Source organism: Henckelia pumila, chromosome 4 (genome assembly GCF_033568475.1).
Source record: "Henckelia pumila isolate YLH828 chromosome 4, ASM3356847v2, whole genome shotgun sequence".
Lineage (NCBI taxonomy): Eukaryota > Viridiplantae > Streptophyta > Magnoliopsida > Lamiales > Gesneriaceae > Henckelia > Henckelia pumila.
In genome coordinates, this window is record NC_133123.1 from 41,395,188 (window position 1) to 41,415,443 (window position 20,256).

At 31.2% G+C, this 20,256-nt stretch overlaps 1 protein-coding gene and 1 long non-coding RNA gene across 2 annotated transcripts; one reads left to right on the forward strand and one right to left on the reverse strand.

The window, feature by feature from the left end:
* The first annotated feature begins 4,470 nt into the window (after positions 1–4,470).
* LOC140864613 (bifunctional TH2 protein, mitochondrial) lies at positions 4,471–9,777 on the forward strand. Its single transcript, XM_073268896.1, has 6 exons — positions 4,471–4,957; positions 5,810–5,918; positions 6,013–6,303; positions 6,432–6,855; positions 6,973–7,239; positions 9,139–9,777. The coding sequence occupies exons 1-6, from the start codon at positions 4,596–4,598 to the stop codon at positions 9,549–9,551; spliced, it is 1,866 nt and encodes a 621-aa protein (XP_073124997.1). The 5' UTR covers positions 4,471–4,595; the 3' UTR covers positions 9,552–9,777.
* Positions 9,778–18,525: 8,748 nt separating this feature from the next.
* LOC140860176 (uncharacterized) lies at positions 18,526–20,087 on the reverse strand. Its single transcript, XR_012143618.1, has 3 exons — positions 19,949–20,087; positions 19,220–19,396; positions 18,526–18,684 (listed from the first exon to the last, which is right to left on the reverse strand). It is a non-coding gene; the product is annotated as an uncharacterized lncRNA (long non-coding RNA).
* Between the last annotated feature and the right edge of the window lie 169 nt (positions 20,088–20,256).

Genomic DNA, 20,256 nt, shown 5'->3' on the forward strand with positions numbered 1-20,256 from the left:
CACTAAAATGCTTAAAACTAATAATTTTTTGAAAAATTAAATGAAATTTACATAAAATTAAAAGAAATAAAAGAAACTCCTTCTATGTAATTCTTTAAGTTTTTAGCGTGTTTAGATGCCTAAAACTTTGAATTTGGAATTAGAATTGCATTTTAAATAGATGGATTGGAATTTCATTTTGGTGATTGATAAAAGTGCAAATTGCTCAAAAATTCCCAATGCAAACATGTTTTGCTCTGCACTTCCTAGCCACTTTTTTGTACAACAATTTTTGTTAATTTGTACCATATCTTGCATGGTTTTGTACCACATCTTGTATTATTTTGTACCACATTGTATGACTAGCTAGGGACCCCAAAGCAAAACATGTTTGCATTTGGGGATTTTTGAGCAAATTTTCCTTGATAAAAAGTTGAAATATAATTTGAAATTTGATAGTATAAATTTTAGATAAATTATATTTTGTAAAATTTTTTTGAAGAAAACTTAAAATTTATAACTAACGTACATAAATTTATTATTAAAAATAATAGTATTATTTTAATAAACTCAAAATCTCATTAAATCGGACCAATTTTATATGAATTTCACATAGTTAAATGAAATCACATTAAATCTAATCAAATACCAATCTCGTTTTGAAATCTTGTTTTGCCAAACACTAAAACAGTATTTTCAATTTCAAATCCAGTGTAAATTTCATGATTCTAAACACGTGCTGTTAGAGTTTTGATGATTTTCTCTCTTTTTGGAGAAAAATCGATGTTAAATCGGTGACTTTTTTTCTTGTTTTTTTCAATGGGATTTATTCGAGAAAACTTAGGATTTATTCGAGAAAATCAGTATTTCCGAAATAGATCAACCGTTGTCGCTATAGCGATAAACACTCTTTTAGATCTCGAATGGTTTAGCACAAACCAGTATTTCTGAAACTTGGGTACAATTTTTTATGTTTTATTTTGAATATTTATGTTTTCTTAAAGGATTTTACGGAACCTGTAAGCTGGTAACCAGATCTAATGAGATCCAAATTTTTTTAAAAAAATATTATCTTCAGTTTTTCAACCACTGTTTTAGTTTTTTGAATATAGAAACTCAAACGTTTTCGTGAATGTTTTTCCGTTCTTTTGATATTTATTGACTTGTTTTTCAGATTCTAAAAATCACGTATGTATAATCATTGGATATGTAGAGATAATCACGTGTTTACATACCAAAAGATTTTTCTCAAAGCAATTATTTTTGAAAAAGAACTAAAAAATTTTATGCTTTAAAATTTTTCATTTTATTTATCAGAAAGGATTGTACAGATCTCGTTAGTTTCAAGATCTAATGAGATCTGGTAATTTTATAATATGATCTACAACTTTTATAAATTTTATTCATATTTTTCTTTAATTTAAAACATAGTTTAATCATTTTATAATATTGGTTTCGGGGTAGAGAATTTTATTTTTATTATTTTTAAAATATTATTCATTCCTTATAGATACGGTAAGTTTCGAAATATGATAATAATGTAAAATTTCGTTCCTTTATTCTACTTTTCTGGAAGAAATAAACCAATTTTGTTTGTTGTAGTTTCATATATTTCTTTATTTTCTTATTTTTATTTTATTCAAATTTTCAAAAGGTTGATTCCATCAAAAAGTCATTGATTTATTGAACGGATGTTCATCTACGTGCATGTCTAATTATCTTAGGTACAGCTTGGTAGGTATGATGAGATAAATAATACATAGATAAGTAATATAATATAATAAAAAATAAATAAATAATGATACTGAATATAATATTTGATTTGATTGATGGATTATAATTTATTAATTTGATTGGTAAAATTTTATATTAAAAAATGACAAATTACCATTTTATCCTTTTAACAATAAATAAAATATGAATAATATTATTTATAAGGGGTAATATAGTAATTTAAATTAAATGATTTGATTGATGTAAGATAAATAATTGATGATTTGATTGATGTAAAATAAATAATTAATAGATGAATACATAATATGATAAAAAGAACGTGAAATTTGATAGGATAAGTTATACACATATTAATAATATTGGCTACCAAACGGAGCCTTAATTGATAATGTTGTATACGTTCAAATATATTATTTTTAAGATATATAAATACAATTGAATTTGTAAGTGGCACAGAAATCGAAGAGTTGTAGTAATTACATGTTTGATAGATAAGTATGACCCTACTTTTGCAAAGTACAAGGTTTAAGAATGTTTTAATAATGTTAAAGAAAATTGAATTGAATTTTCAGTTTTTTTTATGTACATAGATAACTATTCTATTTATATTATTGATTGTGAGCGAGAAAACTTGAAGTTTTTTTTTTATAGTCTTGCTTGCTTTATTTATATATATATATATATATATATATATAAATATATATAATGGCAACTTCGAATTGAGTTCGATCTGGTATTGTACACAACAGTACAACTTGATCAAATGATTCTTCCTCGTACAACTCAAATATTATAACATAGCTCTACACATTTTACATGGATGTATTTCATTCAGAGTTTTAATGACTTTCAATAATTTTTTAATTGATAGACTTTCGTGGAGTTGATAAATTTTTGTTGACTCTTATAAAATGTTACATAATTGTAAAAAGAATTCCATGCAGACTTTTTGGCATATTTTTTGAAAGATTTTACATACATATTTTAAATTTTTTTATAGAATTCTATAGATTTTATAATTTGAACGATATTAAAAATGTCGATGGCCAAATATTTACAAAAATGTCAATATAAAAATTATAATATATATATATATATATCGACGAAAATGACATAGTCACCTATCCTAATATGTTTATATTAAATACAATAATCAAGGTATATTTTTTTGGAATAAAGTCTCGATATTTTTAAAACGACTTGATTCTCGAAAGAATAAATGATTCCATTCCAAAGCCATCGATATGGAAAGAGCTAGCATACAACTTGTTCAATGTTTTTTATTACCTAATTTTGTCTTTACTTCTATGATCTCATTGTTTAATCAAATTACTCTGTACATCAAGTTGTGTTAAAATGTGAACCACAAGGTTTGCAATTTTGTCACTATTATTTTTTTTTTTGACGTGGAATCCGCGGCCGCTATCTTTCGATGTGCTATGGGTACATCAAGTTGTGTTAAAATGTGAACCACAAAGTTTGCAATTTTGTCACTATTATTTTTTTTTTGATGTGGGAACCTGCAGCCGCTATCTTTCGGTGTGCTATGGGTAAACTCCGAACTAACGCAATAGCCTACAAACTACGCAAATCAGGTAAAGCACACTAGGCAAGCCCTGTGTGACAGAATAGTCCAATAAAATGTTGGCGGAAAAAATCGAATTCCTGACTTATGGCCAAGAGTTCTACTCCACCAACTTGAACAACCTCCCAAATAATATGGTCTAACTTTTTTTATATAATATATGGTAGATGTACGAACATGATCCAGAAACCAACACGTACTACTCTTAGAAATCAAGATTTGTCCTCTTATGGTCAAAACGTTTGTTCTGGAAACAATTGGCACAATCTTATTTGATATTTTTTTTAAACCATTTATCATCATCACCATAATAATTAACAATATATATGATTATCAACACTTAGTGGGAGGAAAAAGAGGCCACATTATCGTTCGATGTAGTCATGACCTTTATTTGGTGCATGTGAGGCTCGTAAAATGTATAAGCAGTGGAATTCACCCGACCTAGTATAGAATTCACTATTAATGTCAGATATAGATCACATACACCCCCTCTCATGTAAATACTATTTTAAAACAAATATCCTTGCGAGGATATATCCTTAAGAAAAAACCCTTAAACGCGTTATTTGTTAGATCACTGGTGCGCACCGAAAAATAGTAGCTGCGGGTTTTCACGGAAAAAATCGAAATAAAAACCCGAATTTGTATTTTTAATTTAATATGGAAGACGACATAAATGAAGAAGTAGATATTAATGTAGAATCTGACAAGGAGCTCTATTTTAGATTTTATACGTTTTAGAACTTGAAATTTTATGTATTTATTGTTTAATTTTGTATGTTTATTTGGTTTTTAATTTATTGATTGACTTTGATTAAGTTAAAATTATTTGTAAAAACGCTTTGTTTTGTTTAAAACCTCAGTAAAAAATCTACCTGTTTCACCAAAACTAAACTCTAGTAATATGTTGGTATATATCCGGAAGTTGAATTTAAGATTGGTTACTTTATTTTCATTCTGTACGATCTGAAAAATAACATCACACTAAAAAATGAAATAATTTCAAATTACTTTCATGGGTATTTGGGCTGATAGTCAAATCCTAAAACTCAGTGGACTCGGTCCACCAACGCTAAATGGGCCAATCAAGCCAAGCCCAGAATGTTCTCATTTATTATTTATACAGGGGTCTACAATCTACTTTCTCTCCTGTCTTGTCCTGGCCCCGGTCTACTCCCTTCACCACCGTCCAACGCCGTCGCTGTCGCCGCCATTCCGCCGCCGAGTTAATAACCGCCTAACAGAAACTTAACTGAATCAAAGATTATAAAAACTGTTTCGACGTTCAATTTTGATGCAAAAGCTCTTGCATTTTCGTAGAACCCCGTCGCTGATTCATAACCGTTTCTTCTCAAGGCCGTCATCCATTTCTCCTCTTTCCCAATTTTCCCTGTTTTTCTCCTGCATCCGGTCGTACGAACCATTATCAACCGCCAGGTGCTTCAGCGACATACCGATGGCATCTTCGGCGACGGTGTTGCCGGCGCCGACTGATGACAGCTTGTGCAGAAAATTCTGGATCAAGTTTACAAATGTGTGGACACAGGCTCTATACACTCCTTTTGTCGTTTCTTTGGCTGCCGGAAACCTGAAACTCGATAGTTTTCGCCATTATATCGCGCAGGACGTTCATTTTCTCCGCACCTTTGCGAAAGTGTTAGTGATTGTTAATATCTTTGATTGATTCTCACGTTCTCTTGTTTTCCTTGCTTTGTTCTGTCGTGATGATGGAGTTTTTATTTATAATGATGTTTTTTGTGGCTGTTTTAACGGTGGACGAAATGCAGTAGGAAAAATTTTGGTTTCTCTATTTCTTTCTTCTGTTGATTTTTGTGATACACAGTATGTTTTGGTTGTGGTTATGAATTTGAAACTGTTTCGATAGGAAGCTGATAATTTTCATGTTAATTGATGCTCCCGTTGTTCTGATCTTTGTGATGCACTGAAATTATCATCTCTGACTATTAGACAGTTAAAACTCTAATTCATCACATATCCTTGACCCCCTGTACATGGCTGTGATGGTGGCTGCTATGAGAGCCCCTTTCATAAGGTTGTGACTGATCACATGCGAGTCGCTATCATTTCTTGATCTTGATTTCTTTCTGTTGCCGCTGATATTGCTCATCCTCAAAAGTTCTGGAAAGTGGTATATAAGCTGTCGACAGAAGAGAATATAGAGAATAATAAAAGAAACATTTTAGCCACATGAGATCCATTTACATTTCCAAGATTTCAGCCCACTAACACCACCCTAGACACAAATGTGGCAAGAATTGTTTTCTATGTTCTAGTCGACATATGTAGTTCCCCTTTTGTAATCAAATGGAATTGTTTGTGGTTTCAATTCCAAAGTATAATATTCTGTCAAATACAAGCATTGTCCTCTAATGATCTATTTTATTGTTATTTAGCTTTTGTTCCTAGTCTCACTATTCTCCATTTTTATTTATGTATATGTGAAGTAAAAATGCTAGGATTTTGATGTTGACTCTGAACTTTGTTCAGATATGAAATGGCAGAGGAGTGCACGGATGATGATGATGCAAAAGTCGGGATTTGCCAACTGCGACAGAGTGTTCTAGAAGAGCTCAAAATGCATGATTCCATAGTAAAAGTGAGTGTTACACACTCTGGAATGGGTGTATAGTTCATTACGTTACTTGCTGATGATTTCCCATTATAATGACTGTTGACGGTGGATTATGCAGGAGTGGGGTGTTGACCTGTCCAAAGACAGTTTACCAAATGCTGCTACTGTTAAATATACAGATTTTTTGCTGGCAACAGCTGCAGGAAAGATCGGAGGAGTAAAAGCTCCTGGTAAATTAGCTACTCCTTTTGAGAAAACAAAATTGGCAGCTTATGCTCTTGGTGCTATGACACCTTGTATGAGTCTTTACGCGTTTCTGGGTAAGGAGTTGCAGGCATTCCTTGATCCTAGTGAAGACACTCATCCATATAGTAAATGGATCAAGAGTTATTCCTCCAATGCTTTTCAGGTCTGTATTGCAGATGAGAAACCCAGATTAGCTCATGGGTTCTCAGAGTGAAATTTTATCCATCAAAACATAAGAAACGCATGTTGGTCTAAATAATAGATATGTTTTTTTTTTTCCTTCACATATAGGCATCAGCTTTGCAAACAGAAGACTTGCTGGAGAAGTTGAGCGTGTCTTTAACTGGGGAAGAGCTTGACATCATTGAAAAGCTATATCTTCAAGCCATGAAACTTGAAATAGAGTTTTTTCTAGCTCAGCCACTTAATCAGAAAACTGCTGTTCCATTGGCCAGAGAGCACAATCCTGCAGAACATTGCCTCATGTTATTTTCGGATTTTGATCTGACATGTTCTGTTGTGGATTCATCTGCCTTTTTGGCTGAAATAGCAATTATTACAGCCCAGAAATTGACTCAAAATCAACCCAACCAATCAGAAAATCAGCTTGTTCGCATGTCTTCAGTTGACATGAGGGGCATGTGGGCAGATCTTTCAAAGCAGTATACTGAAGGGTATGAACAATGCGTAGAAGAAATTTTGCAATGTAGCAAAGGTCCGCTCACGTTTTTCTCTAAATGACAATATTAACACTCATTTGAATCGCCATCTAAATTGGTGCGAGTGTGTGAGTGAGATGACTAATGCTTGGCAAACATACCTTGCTTTGCAGAGGAAAATTTCAATTATGAAGGCCTGCGCAAAGCACTTGGTGACCTTTCAGACTTTGAGAAAAAAGCAAATTTGAGGGTGATAGATGCTGGAGTACTCAAAGGTCTCAATGTTGAGGACATCAAACGAACCGGAGAACGCCTGATTCTCCAAGATGGTTGCACCAGCTTCTTCCAGACCGTCATTAGTAATGAAAATTTGAACACAAAAGTTCATGTTCTTTCCTATTGCTGGTGTAGCGATCTCATCAAGTCTGCTTTTTCTTCAGGTGTCTTTTCTGTCCAGTGGCATTGGAATTGCTAAAACCAACTAATAACTCATTTCAATATAACTGATTCAATAATTGTATGTTTGTACAAATGCTTGCATGTCTAGAATTGATTTTGAGTTTCCCATATTAACCAAGGCATCTCATCCTTAAATCTCAATTATCAAATCAAAGAATTCATACTTATAGCGTCCAGTTTCCTATAATTTATGGGATTAATGAAAGATGTAACATGTCAAGATCTTAAAAATGTTAGGATTCTGAGCTATGCAATTTGTAAATTTGATGTTCTGTTTTCAATAAGATTTTAATTTATCCTACCATTAAAGAAAAGTTTCTCTCTTCGAATTTTAGCAGCAGCTTCTTATTCATAGTCCATATGACCAATGTCATCGTATACCATTAGAGAAAAGTTTCTCTCTTCGAATTTTAGCAGCAGCTTCTTATTCATAGTCCATATGACCAATGTCATCGTCGGATTTCTATAATCTTGTGCTGAACAATACATATATGTATGTACTCAATTTTTATGCAGCAAGTGTCGATGTGAAATTGTGAACTTGATTTTGTAGTATTATTATAATTGAATCATATAAATTCTGAAGTTTGAAGCAGTAATAAGTTCAGTTATATTGTGGTTTCTGGGTACTACTGTGTTTTTGTCATTTAAATCTCTCCATGTAAAAATCTTCTTTTCCTGGATAAAACAACTTAGATGAAATGGGGGTCACTAACCATACCAACTAATGTTAGATAACTAGAAGTTAAAGTATCTGGGGAGCATGACGAAACCAGATGGAAAAGTTAGGTTTGGGACAATGATCCTTGGTGATAGTTAGAATACGTATGCTGGTCAGAGAGATTTATGCATGTTGTATCCTATCGCTTCTTGTCCAAGTTGAAGGGATAGGAGTGGCTCCAAAAATGTGGAACAAGTGACTTCCATCAAGAACCTATTTAGAAAAACTATCGTACTCGAGATTTATGTCCCACATTTGGTAGTTGTGATTATAATTATTGATTAAGCTGTTTTACATGTACAACGAAGATTATGTGGTGTGCGAGTACAATCATCTTTAACATAGTGTCTTTATCCTTGGTGAACTGTTGCAGTCAATCCATGTCGGCATACTAGGGATTACTGTTGCAGTCAACTAATCTGTCGGCATACTAGGGATTACCAAGAGTTAGAATGAGTTAGTCAATTTGATAGGTTAGATCCCCAACGGTCGACAAGGTTTAGGTATGAACTGTTGCAGTCAATCCATGGTCTATGGCTTGTCCTACCTGTCCATCTCATTTATAAAGTACCTTAAGGAATAGGAATTGCTCTAATACAATTTTGAAGACTCCACTTTTGTCAATTCGCCATGTCAATGAAGTAGGCATTAACATGTGGCCATTAAATGCTTAAGCTTAGATAAACAGATTGTAACTACGGAATTCTGTAGATACCGCCAAAACGATGCATGGGGTTTCATTCAATCATTTGTGCAGTTGTGGATAAATGGAGATTCTTATGGCCTTGTTTTGAGGCCCAAGTTGCCAACATCTTTGTACGGTGCTGTTGTATGTATTGTCTACTGCCCTTTACAGGTTCATTTGTCTTGGAATCCCCTATTGATTAAATTAGTGGTTGGGGTAACATAGGCGAGGAAGTAATAGAAAGTGAGTACCAATAATAGGTCTATGGACTTACTCACCAAAGATGCCCTTTTTGAAATTCTTTTTTCTTTTGGGATTGATCCGTTTCAATGAAAAAACTAATATTATAAGTGCTTGTGGGAAGTTTTTCTGTTTTCTGTTTTCCGTTTTATCTTGTCATAGTTATTGAAGCTTAGGGCTGGACTTCCACATACAATATCTATTTAATATGCTGATCTGTTTCATTTCAAGCAGGTGGTTTAGATACTGTGCATATACATGCTAATGAGTTCGTCTACGAGAACTCTTTGTCCACTGGCGAAATTGTTAAGAAGGTTGAGTCTCCCATTGACAAGGTTCAAGCTTTTAATGATATCATGCAGAACTGCAGCAAGGATAAAAAGCATCTGACAGTATATATTGGAGATTCAGTGGGTGACTTGCTCTGCTTGCTTGAGGCAGACATTGGTATCGTGATAGGCTCGAGTTCAAGTCTGAGAAGAGTGGGAACTCACTTTGGCGTTTCTTTTGTTCCTTTGTTTCCAGGTGTGATTAAGAAGCAGAAACAGTGTGTTGACGAGAGCTTATCTAAATGGGAGGGTTTATCGGGAGTTCTGTACACAGTATCTAGCTGGACAGAGATTTGTGCTTTTGTTCTGGGGTCTTAAAAGCTTTCGCTGTTGTGTACCATAACATTCTTGATAATTAGATGATACAATTCGAGTAGATGTTAATATAGTAGGATACTCATACAAGATTGGTGGCTGTTTTTGCTGCGGGCCATGGATCAGTGTTGTACCCTTCGATTTTCTACAGGATCTTCTATTAAGCGATCCCTTCTTTTGTTCCCTTCGCTATAATACTGGGATTTCAGCAAAGAAATTAAATGCAATACTTTTAGCCAAAGTTTTATATATGTTTTCCTCATCTATCCATGTTTTCTGTCCTATCCTTCACGAATATCTTATTTTCATGCATTGATTTTTCTCTTGCCTTGTTTAAAGAATTCATATTTTGCAGGTGCGGGGTTCCTTTTTCTAGTGACTTTCTTAGGAACATTTTTCTGCCTGTTTCTTCTCCATGATCTGAATTTGCTAAAGCTTTGGCCATATGATTTCTTTTACATCTGACGTACTTACTTTTGTTCCATTTTGGGTGGTAGTGTACTTACTTTTGTCCAGTTGTACAAATCTAATGAGATATATATGTTATTATTATTATTAATAATAATACATTAATAAGTGAACGACGAATGGGTATCAATTTATTAACTAGCATCCAATAAGATGAATCATTTGCAAGGATAATTCCTGGCCTTGGAATCTTGTATGAAGTTAGGATGGATCCAATGAGATTTGTTCTGTGATATTAATATTAAATACCCTTTGTGCTTGTCAAAAAGTTGGTAGTTGATTGGAACTGGAGGTTGACTTGGAAGGATTCCCCAATGATTTTGTTCTTTAATGGATAAAAGAGTAAAGTCTGCTTGGCTTCCTAATGGAGTCACTATCACTCGATGACCACACGTTTATGCATGTCTTCAATAACATTTGTTCTTTAATTAAACAAGTAAAATGTCCAGAGTCGAAACTTGGTTGGTTTGGGGTTTGGCGCTGTGGCTTCGGGGTTGTTCTGATGTGAGATTCAAGATCCAAATCCGTTGTATTCATTTGACTGAAAATTCAGTCAATAAATTTTTTGACTCAATGTATTTGATGCACGATAAATATCTTCATTTCAATTACCTCTCCATACTTTTAGAATGCCATAAAAAAACGATTTACTTATCTACATAAATTGTGGTGTATTCTTAATGATAAGATCGAGTCTGTTTGATCAGCAAAATGTTTTTGACCCTTCATGGTTTTGCAATATTTTGAGAACACGAGAAAAATTTAAGTTCGGTCTATTGGAATCACCGCTGCACACTACTATCAGTCGGATAAAATGACATAAATTTTTTTCTTTCAACAAGTATGAGTTCAAATCCACGTAAAAGCAAAATACATCATCACCCCACCTCAGTTTGTAAGAATAGAAGAAAAAATCTTTCTTGGTAAATTATCTATGAATTACATGGCTTTTCTAATCCCCACTTGTTCATTTCTTTAATCGGATTCAAAGTATCCCATGTTACATAACCCAAAAACAAAGACAATATGGGGGAAAAAAAACTACAACATATACAATCATTATAACAAAAAAAATTGTTAACTCACAATGAGGCCGAAGTAGGCCCTTCTATTTTATGTACGTTTGCATGTTTTTTTTACCTTTACAACCTTTGAACATGTCAGGCTTTGTTTCATTTTCTACAATGAACGGACTAAGCAATCACTTATTCTCCGTCTATAAGTACCACTCCCATTCCAAAGCTATTACTCATGATTTTCCTTCTTTCTCTCTTCTTCCTCCAACTCTTCACCATTTCATTTCTCGACGCCCCGAATCGAGCCATCGACAAGATTTCAGGCAGTTGCGCATCACATATGGAAATAGATGCTCGTGACTTGTGTAATATGAAGATTAACATAGGAGATATAACCTAAGAGAGATTTGAATTTGGAGATGAAGATGCCACTTCTAGGCAAGTCTTATGCTTGGCTTCCCCCAATCTTTTTTTCACTTGTGGAAAATTTGTGTTTTGATTGGCTAAAAATGTTGTGGAATCTTCAGATAAATCATATAGCATATGGTTTTAAAGAGATTCCTATGGTCTCAGTCCCCTCTTCTTAAGCAACCATCATTTTTCTTCCATTTTCCCCTTTTCATTTGATGTTTTCTCCTAATATTGATTGGGGGCTTCACTCTTATATATATGTTGGAACTTTGTAAGAGGAGAACGAACCGTTAGTTGTTTGTGTGTCCAATTCTCTCTTTTTTTCATTTGTTAATGGTTATATGTTGCAAATTCGATCGTGGAGGGAAGTGAAAGAAAAAATCCATTTAAAAATGGAAAAATTGTATTTTTGGTCCTGTATGTTTGTCATTTTGCGATTTTAGTCCTTTATATTATCAGATTTCAGTTTTAGTCCGCTATCTTTATTTTTTTTGGCAATTTTAGTCTTTTTCGGACGTGGCGCTGATGTGGCACCAATTCAGTGCTGATGTGGAGCTGACGTGTACAGTGCCAAAAGGACTAAAATTGCCAAAAATTAAAACATGTAGGACTAAAACTGAAATGTGAAAACATAGAGGACCAAAATCGCAAAGTGACAAACATACAGGACGAAATTTGCAATTTTCCCTTTAAAAATAGAGTAAATACATAATGCCGAAATATATTTTTATTCATAATTATATAAAAAAAATATAATCCATTATAAGAAAGGACCGGAAAAATCACTTTACATCCGCTGTTCTAGAAAGCACATATTTATAAAACTACATAAATAATTTATATTGAACAAAATAAATAAATTATATGTTTTATACAAAGAAGTGATTCGATTTGTTAACTAATTTCAAAATTATTGAAAAATACAAACTCATTCATTTGGTACATTAGTGCAAAGTATCCTTCCCCAAAATAAAAACAAAAACAAAATATTCATAGTTAGAGGAAAGAAATTTTGTTTATTTGTGGGGTTTTTTTTTTTTTTTTTTTTTTTTAATTTGGGTGGGACAAATACTTGGAAGGGACGTTTACAATCCAACTCTAATGGGTCCCCAAAAAGACAATAATGATCCTTTTTAAATTAGCTAATGACTCATCAACCAGTCATGAACAAGATAATACATGGATTTTGTAATTAAATTAAATAAATTAAAGAAGTATTTTCACTAGCTTTAGGATGCTCGTTTCCTGCCAATGTTATTAACAAAAAAGAAAGTACAAAAGGGGCCTAACACTATTTTATTTATTCTAAAACTTTTTTTGTAAAAATCTATATTATTATATTATATAAAGCTTGAGTGTCTTATAATAACTGTTTTTTTGTGTCATAACAATCAAAAATATCTTTCAATTCTATCTTTTTTTCACATTTTTTTCAACTTCTTTTTTCCATTAATTTCACACGTATATATCTCAACAATTTGATTATATTAGCATATTGAATTTATATTATCTTACCAATAATTAATTTTCAACTACTAAATAATACATTATTTCATAAAAAAATTCAAAATATATTCATATATTGTATCACACGCAACTGCGTTTGCTTCTGTCACTAGTATATATATATATATATATATATATATATATATATATATATATATATACTATTTTATTAAAGTTGACATAGGTATAGTAACTGCTTCTTCTCATCTAATGTGGGGACATTAAGTTTTTTTTTTCATTTTACTCTTTTCATGAAAAAAATTTGTGCCCATTTTGAAAAAACATCACTTGAAAATACATCAATCTCTACACTTCATCTTTCCCAAAAAATGAAATTTAGTTACTGAACTATCAACACCTTTTTTTTAAAAAAAAAAGTGAACCTCAGACACGTTTATTCATATTTTGACAATGTGTCTATCTAGTATATATGATATCCAATCCCTAGACTATCCATGATGTCAAAATCAAATAGGCAAAATTTTAAAATATATTTTAAATGGGAAATATATATATATGATATTTTTGTATTGTTTTAAAGTATTCTTCCATGTTAGCTATGGACGCCCTTGCGTACAACTCAGATTTGATTCAAATATATAGTTGGTATTTTAATTTTGAATTAACCACGTACCACATATTGATCAAAATGTGATATCAATGTAGTCTACAGTAAAGAATTGAGATCTTTATGTACGCGACATCATTATAATTATCTCAGTTTCCTGTCAAATAGTTATTGCATTTCACGAAAATATACAAATGGGATAATTAATATGTAATAAATGCATAGCTAGCTACTAAAAAAAGTTGTTTTCTTTTTCCACACAAGTTATAGAGTTTTTTATACAGTACCATATTGTCCTAACCTTAATTGTGATGTGTGGATTCAATGGCGACGCTTTTTTTAAAAAAATTATTATTGTAATACACGAAATTTTTCACGTCATAAAACGAGTTATTTGCACCAAATATCTTTGTCAAATATTGAAAATGCACACTTCTCCCCTATAAAATTTTAATAGATATTCTCAACTATGATATTTTATAAAATTAGCAAATGTGTCCCTTTATATGAGTGATTGTTGCATACGCGCCCCTCATGCGACTGGACAAACATTTTGATTATTTTTTTTGCACCAAATACCCCTGTGAAATATTAAAATTATATATTTGACCCCTTGAATGTATAATTTTTAAATCTTTTTAATCCATAAGATCCAATTATAAAATATTTATCAAAAATTAAATTTTATGAATTTTTATTTTTATTTTAAATTTATTATTATTAAATAATTTGTTTCTAAAAAAATATTAATTATTACTTTATATTGATATCATTATTTTATTAAACTTACTTCGTGCTTCCAACTTTTTCATTAAATATACATTCATAAACAAGATTTAAATACGTAAAAGTACTAAATATTAAACTAATTAAAATGATAGGTTCAAGCATATTAATTTTTCAATTTAGGACTATATAGTATTAAATAAAAATCTAAATTTTTAAAAAGATGCATTGCACAATTTGCAATAAAATAATAAAAAAATAAAATGATTATATAATGATTAAATTTACTATTAATTCTATATTTAATTGAATAAAATAATATTTTTAATTAAATAACTATGAAATATATTAGTTATTTTATCGTAGTATTAGTTATACAAAAAATATATTTTAACGGTAAATTTTATCATTATATAACCACTTTATTTTTTTAATTATTTACTGCAAATTGTGCAATACATATTTTCGAAAATTTTAGATTTTGGTTCAACATATATAATCTTAAATTGAAAAATTAATATGCATGAACTTATCATGTTGGTTCAATATTTTTGTACGTTTAGATATTTAAATCTTTGTTTGTGAATGCATGTTTAATGGAGAAATTAAAAATATGAAGTGATTTAATAAAATAATGAGATCAAGATATAGTAATAATATTTTTTTTGAAACAAATTAATTAATAATAATAAATTTAAAATAAAAATAAAAATTCATAAAATGTAAATATTTAATAAATATTTTATAATTGGATCTTATGAGTTGAATAGATTTAAAAATTATACTCTCAAGTGATCAAATATATAATTTTAATATTTCACCGGGGTATTTGGTGCAAAAAAAATCAAAATATTGACCCAGTCGCATGAGGGGTGCATGTGCAACAATCGCTCATATGAAGGGGCGCATGTGCTAATTTTATAAAAGGTCAGAGTTGAAGATGTCTATTAAAATTTCACAGGAAAGAAGCTTGCATTTTCAATATTTCACAGAGATATTTGATGCAAATAACTCCCATATAACCGATGTACTGAATTGAAATGTTGATTAAAAGATCATGCATAATTCTCTATGCCGCATGGATGTGTTATAATCAAGATTTTAAAAAGTGAGGTCAAGTGTCATGCTTTTCAAGTTTACACGAAACTACTATGAGATTAAACATATGTTTGCCCCAATTTTACTATAATTTTTTTTTATATTCATATTGAAACTAAAAAACTCATTAATTTTTCCCCCTATTAAACAATTAATAACATTAATCACAATTTTAATTGTTTTTCATTTCTTTAAATTCCAAGTTGTGTCTTACTCGTGTTTTAAGCATAAATTTTGCTGAACATATATCATTTTTCAAAACACTGAGAATAAGTATATTTGGTTTGTTGAAATAGACTTCAAGTCAAGTCCGATCCAATTCACAACTTAAAATGACATTGATCTAAACAAAAAGTATAGAAATGAATCGTCTCATGATGTGTTGAAAGCAAACTTCTTGCAACAGAAGTGAACAAAAGAAAAGCCTGTGCAAGTTCCTCTCGATCTATAAAATTGTTCTTCATCCTCACAATCGGTGTTGCTTTTTTGAGCACTTATATGCTCGTTGAATCTTTCTAGCATTAATTTCAAGCCCAGATTCAAAAAGTCGTCGTCTCTGGATCTTCTCTTGGTTTATACGATATATAGATCCGATCCTCCACGTGTTTGTGTACTTTTGTCACCTCACTAATCTGCATGTCCTAAAAATTTGATTGAATGTTTCGATCTACGTTCGATGCTTCTCATGATCTGGTTCGATGTCTCTTGACCCACTTCGGTGGTACCGAATGTCCCGGATCTTTCAAAATAAAAATTTGAGTACAACCCATTCCTAAGCACTAAAAATAGGAATATTAAGTTATAATTACTTTTTAAGTTAATAATTTTTCTTTCATGTTGATATATGCTAGCTACTCTATCAACTTGTTTCTAAGTTAAAGATCTTTCGATTTTCACTTTTTCAGACTCCAGCGTCAAACTCAAAAAGAATATCCGTACGTAATAGTATTTGCCAAATTAAGGGTTTCTTTCTTTCTTTCTTCCTTTTTTTTTGGGGGAATAATCTTATCCTTTTTATCTAAAAATTGACGAAGATCAAGTCATGTTACGCCTTAGGTTCTAACAAGTCGCATTTAGAAAAATCACATTTCAAGCACAACAAAAAGGTATTAGTTACCATAAAATTAACATGACAAAAGTAGGACAACCAACGAACTCTATGTAGAAGGAATAGTTAATTTTGAGTAATTTGTATAGCATCACCGTTCTTTAATTAACATATGTATAATTCTTCTTTCACCCAAGGCCGCCATGTGCACAAAATTTTAGGTTTCGTTTGGACGTGTACTAATAAAATATTTTTATAAAAGTGTTTTTTTTAAAAAAAAATTATAAAATATTTTAAAATTTATGTTTTAAGAATAATATGTGTTTGGACAACTATTCTATACAAAATATTTTAACATTTCAAATTAAAAGTAATGTTGTCCATTTTTATCTTCCATAGTTTCATTCTGAAAACATATAAAAACACCTCTCAAATGTTCTTTTAAAAACTATATTTTGATAACACTTTTTAAAAAATATTTTTCAACATCATTTTACAAAAATTTTATCCAAACACATATTTTGAATTTTTTTCGCTTATAAAACAATAAAAACTATTTTAATTATACATGTCCAAACGGAACCTCAGAGTTCGAAATCTAAACTCAATGTCAGAGCATGAGTCCAAATTACTTACCTATCATAGGAAGTTTATTTGAATCACTATTGTTGGAACTTATGTGAGATTGAATATCCGTGTGCTTTCAGGCATGGCCTCTTGGCATCGTACAAGGAGAACCAAATGCAACTATGCAAGGTATATATATTATATATCTATATTATCTAGTAATACATGAACCGTTTAAAATAGCTACTTTTGTCATTGTAATGGATTGACAAAAATATCCTATCTTTTAATTCAATAAAAAGTATTTTAAAATTTTATTTATTAAATTATAAAAACTATGCTATATAATAATGCATAAACCCTTTGAGTAACTACACTTATCATTTTAATGGATGACAAATATATCTTTCAATTCAATAAAAATTATTTTATTAAATTTTAAAAACAACCAAATGATTTGTTAATCATAATTAATAACTTGATATATTCTCAAAAAAAATTAAAATAATTTATATATTTTTAAAAATAGCTTATTATGTTGATCTGTGCACATGAATTATCGTTTACGTAGTTTGCTAGTAATAAAGAATCGAACCATACCCCCTTATATTGTATAGATGGACAGAAATTTATGGGCATGCACTATCGTGAGAAAGAGATGAAACCCCCAAAAACTATTCCTTGAAAAACATATTATGAAATAGATACAAGTTGCAACTTAACCAACCAGGCGTTCACACAGATAACTTGATAAAGGAAGCTGACAATCAAAAAACAGTTGGGATTCATCAATATTTCAAGCTAGGGAATTATGCATAGTAAGATGATAAAATTGAATAAGTGAACTTCCCCAATTAGAGAGGATGTTGAGAAGTACACTTATTTTTGGTCCGTTAATGTACGTTTGGACTAAAAAAATTGAAGAAATAGTTTCGATTAAAATTATTAAGAACAAGTTCTAGATAAACTATTTGAATATTTAGTGACATTCTAGAATATTTCAATTGATATGTATGATCATATTCTAGAAATATATCTAGGATTTTAAGTATTGAGACTGTGTTAGAATATTTTTGAGTATTTTATATAATAAATAATATTCGTTAGATTCATGAATATGTGTGGGGATCTCGGGTTGTTAATCAAATCTTGGGGCAATTAATCACTAAACATGATTAATTAATAAAGGATCAATAAACATTAATCAAACAATAAAAGAATGCTTAACCAAGAGCTTAACAAAAATTTTTTTTTTTAAAACCTGCACCTCGCTCGATCGGTCAAACTTAACCGATCGAACGAGCACAAAATTGCAAGTCTCGGGTTTTAGCCAAAAAGGGCCTCGCTCGATCGGTCAAATCTTACCGATCGAGCGGGCATGCTCTGTTCAGAAAATCAGCAGAATGCTCTTGTTTTTTTGCTGTCAAAATGTGATTCCAAGTATTCTTAACTATAACTCATCAATCCAAAACATGTTATATCAAGTCTAAAACATGTATACATATGTAAATCAAGTCTAATAACCATGTCATGCATTTATACATTAACAAGTAATGCAAAGGCTATCAAAAGAATTAGCTATACAATAAGTTCTACAAGTATATAAACATGCTATACTTGATTACAACTCAATCTGTGACAACAATTCAACACCTAAAACCCGAGTCCACACATGCTAAATCTCTCTCCCGAGCTACTCTTGTCGTTTCAGACTAGCTCCTGCCCCACCTGTCATCGTGCACAAATACAAAACAAGACAACAGCCGGATAAACTCCGGTGAGAATATAATTCCCAGTATAAAAGACATATATATGCGTTAAAATATAAACATGTCAACTCTAACCATTTCAAATCAAGAATAGAGTAATATAATGCATATCTTAATCAATTCAGAACATATCAAGGAAGACTTCAAATCATACTTCAAATCAAAAGATTTATATAGCGCGCTAACAAGAATTGATTCATCTCAAATCATTGCCATCAAGATTCGTATCCGATCTTGACATGGATATCCATCTATCGTCGTCTCATCAGACTCGAAAATAAGGTCCATCTGACCTTGGCATTAGAATCAATTCAATATCATATCATATCATATCATATCATAAGCAATAAAAATCCACTACCTATGATGGATCGACAATAACATAAGTTCTACCTCAAGAATAAGTACATAAACAAGTATGTGATTTGTTCGGGATAACTCAAGAAGCATCATTCTCGAGTATCGAATCCCTAACTCTCGATGTCATCTTATACCTTTCGTTTCGTTGAGTCGTAGTTGCTTCAAATCTGAACAACCTACATCAAAGAATAGCAATCAAACTTGCTCAAGTTCATCATCTCATCTTCAAGGTAGCATAACTTCAATCTTGAGCTATTCGACCTCGTTTCTCAAACGATAAAGTCTCGAGTCCAAATCACTTCTTTACAAATCTGAAATATAACATATCAAGCTATTTATATCAGCTACAAACTCACATAAAAATCTGCTCAATCACATCTCAAACTTCAAGGCAAAACAAGTTACAAACTTTGCTCAATTCTTGGCCGATTCGAAATATAGCTTTCCGAACTCGAAACATTCATATTCAATCTGATATGAAGTGTAAATATGCTGCATATATCAGCAATTAACTCCTAACTAATTCAGTTCAAACACTATAAACTCAAACTTGATCAAATTCTTGAACCGACGGTATAACGGTATAAAACCGGTAACCCAAAACTCAACTCTATCAACTCTAACAATCACATCCACTTCAAATACAATTCATACCAGCAACATAATATCAAAAACCAGCTATATCAATAGGCAAAGGATCAAATACAATTATGAAACTTCATAACAAGTTCATACGACATCCGTTCTTCGATTCGTTTGCGATATAGAAATCAATATAATCTCTTAAGCACATATTCAAGAGCAGTTCTGATTTACCCCAATATTCAGAATTTCGAAATAATATAATTCAAGATAATACTTACATCAAATCGAAACTCTCGTCTCAAGGATCGCAGCGCTATTTTCGAAATTGAAATCGGATAACCGAATCACAAGATATCAAGGTTTGAAAGTTAAAACTTGCCTTGATATTTCTTAATTTTCTCTCGGTTCATAGCTGCTGATAGGGATGACTATTCTGATGAAATCCTAAGCATATCACACGTATAAAGGGCCAATTGCAAGGAAATTGCACTTTGGTCCCTCAACTTTGACCTATTTGCAAACTAGTCCCCGGACAAGCGATTTAATTCAATTGCAATCCTAAATAATTTAAGAATATAAGAATTTA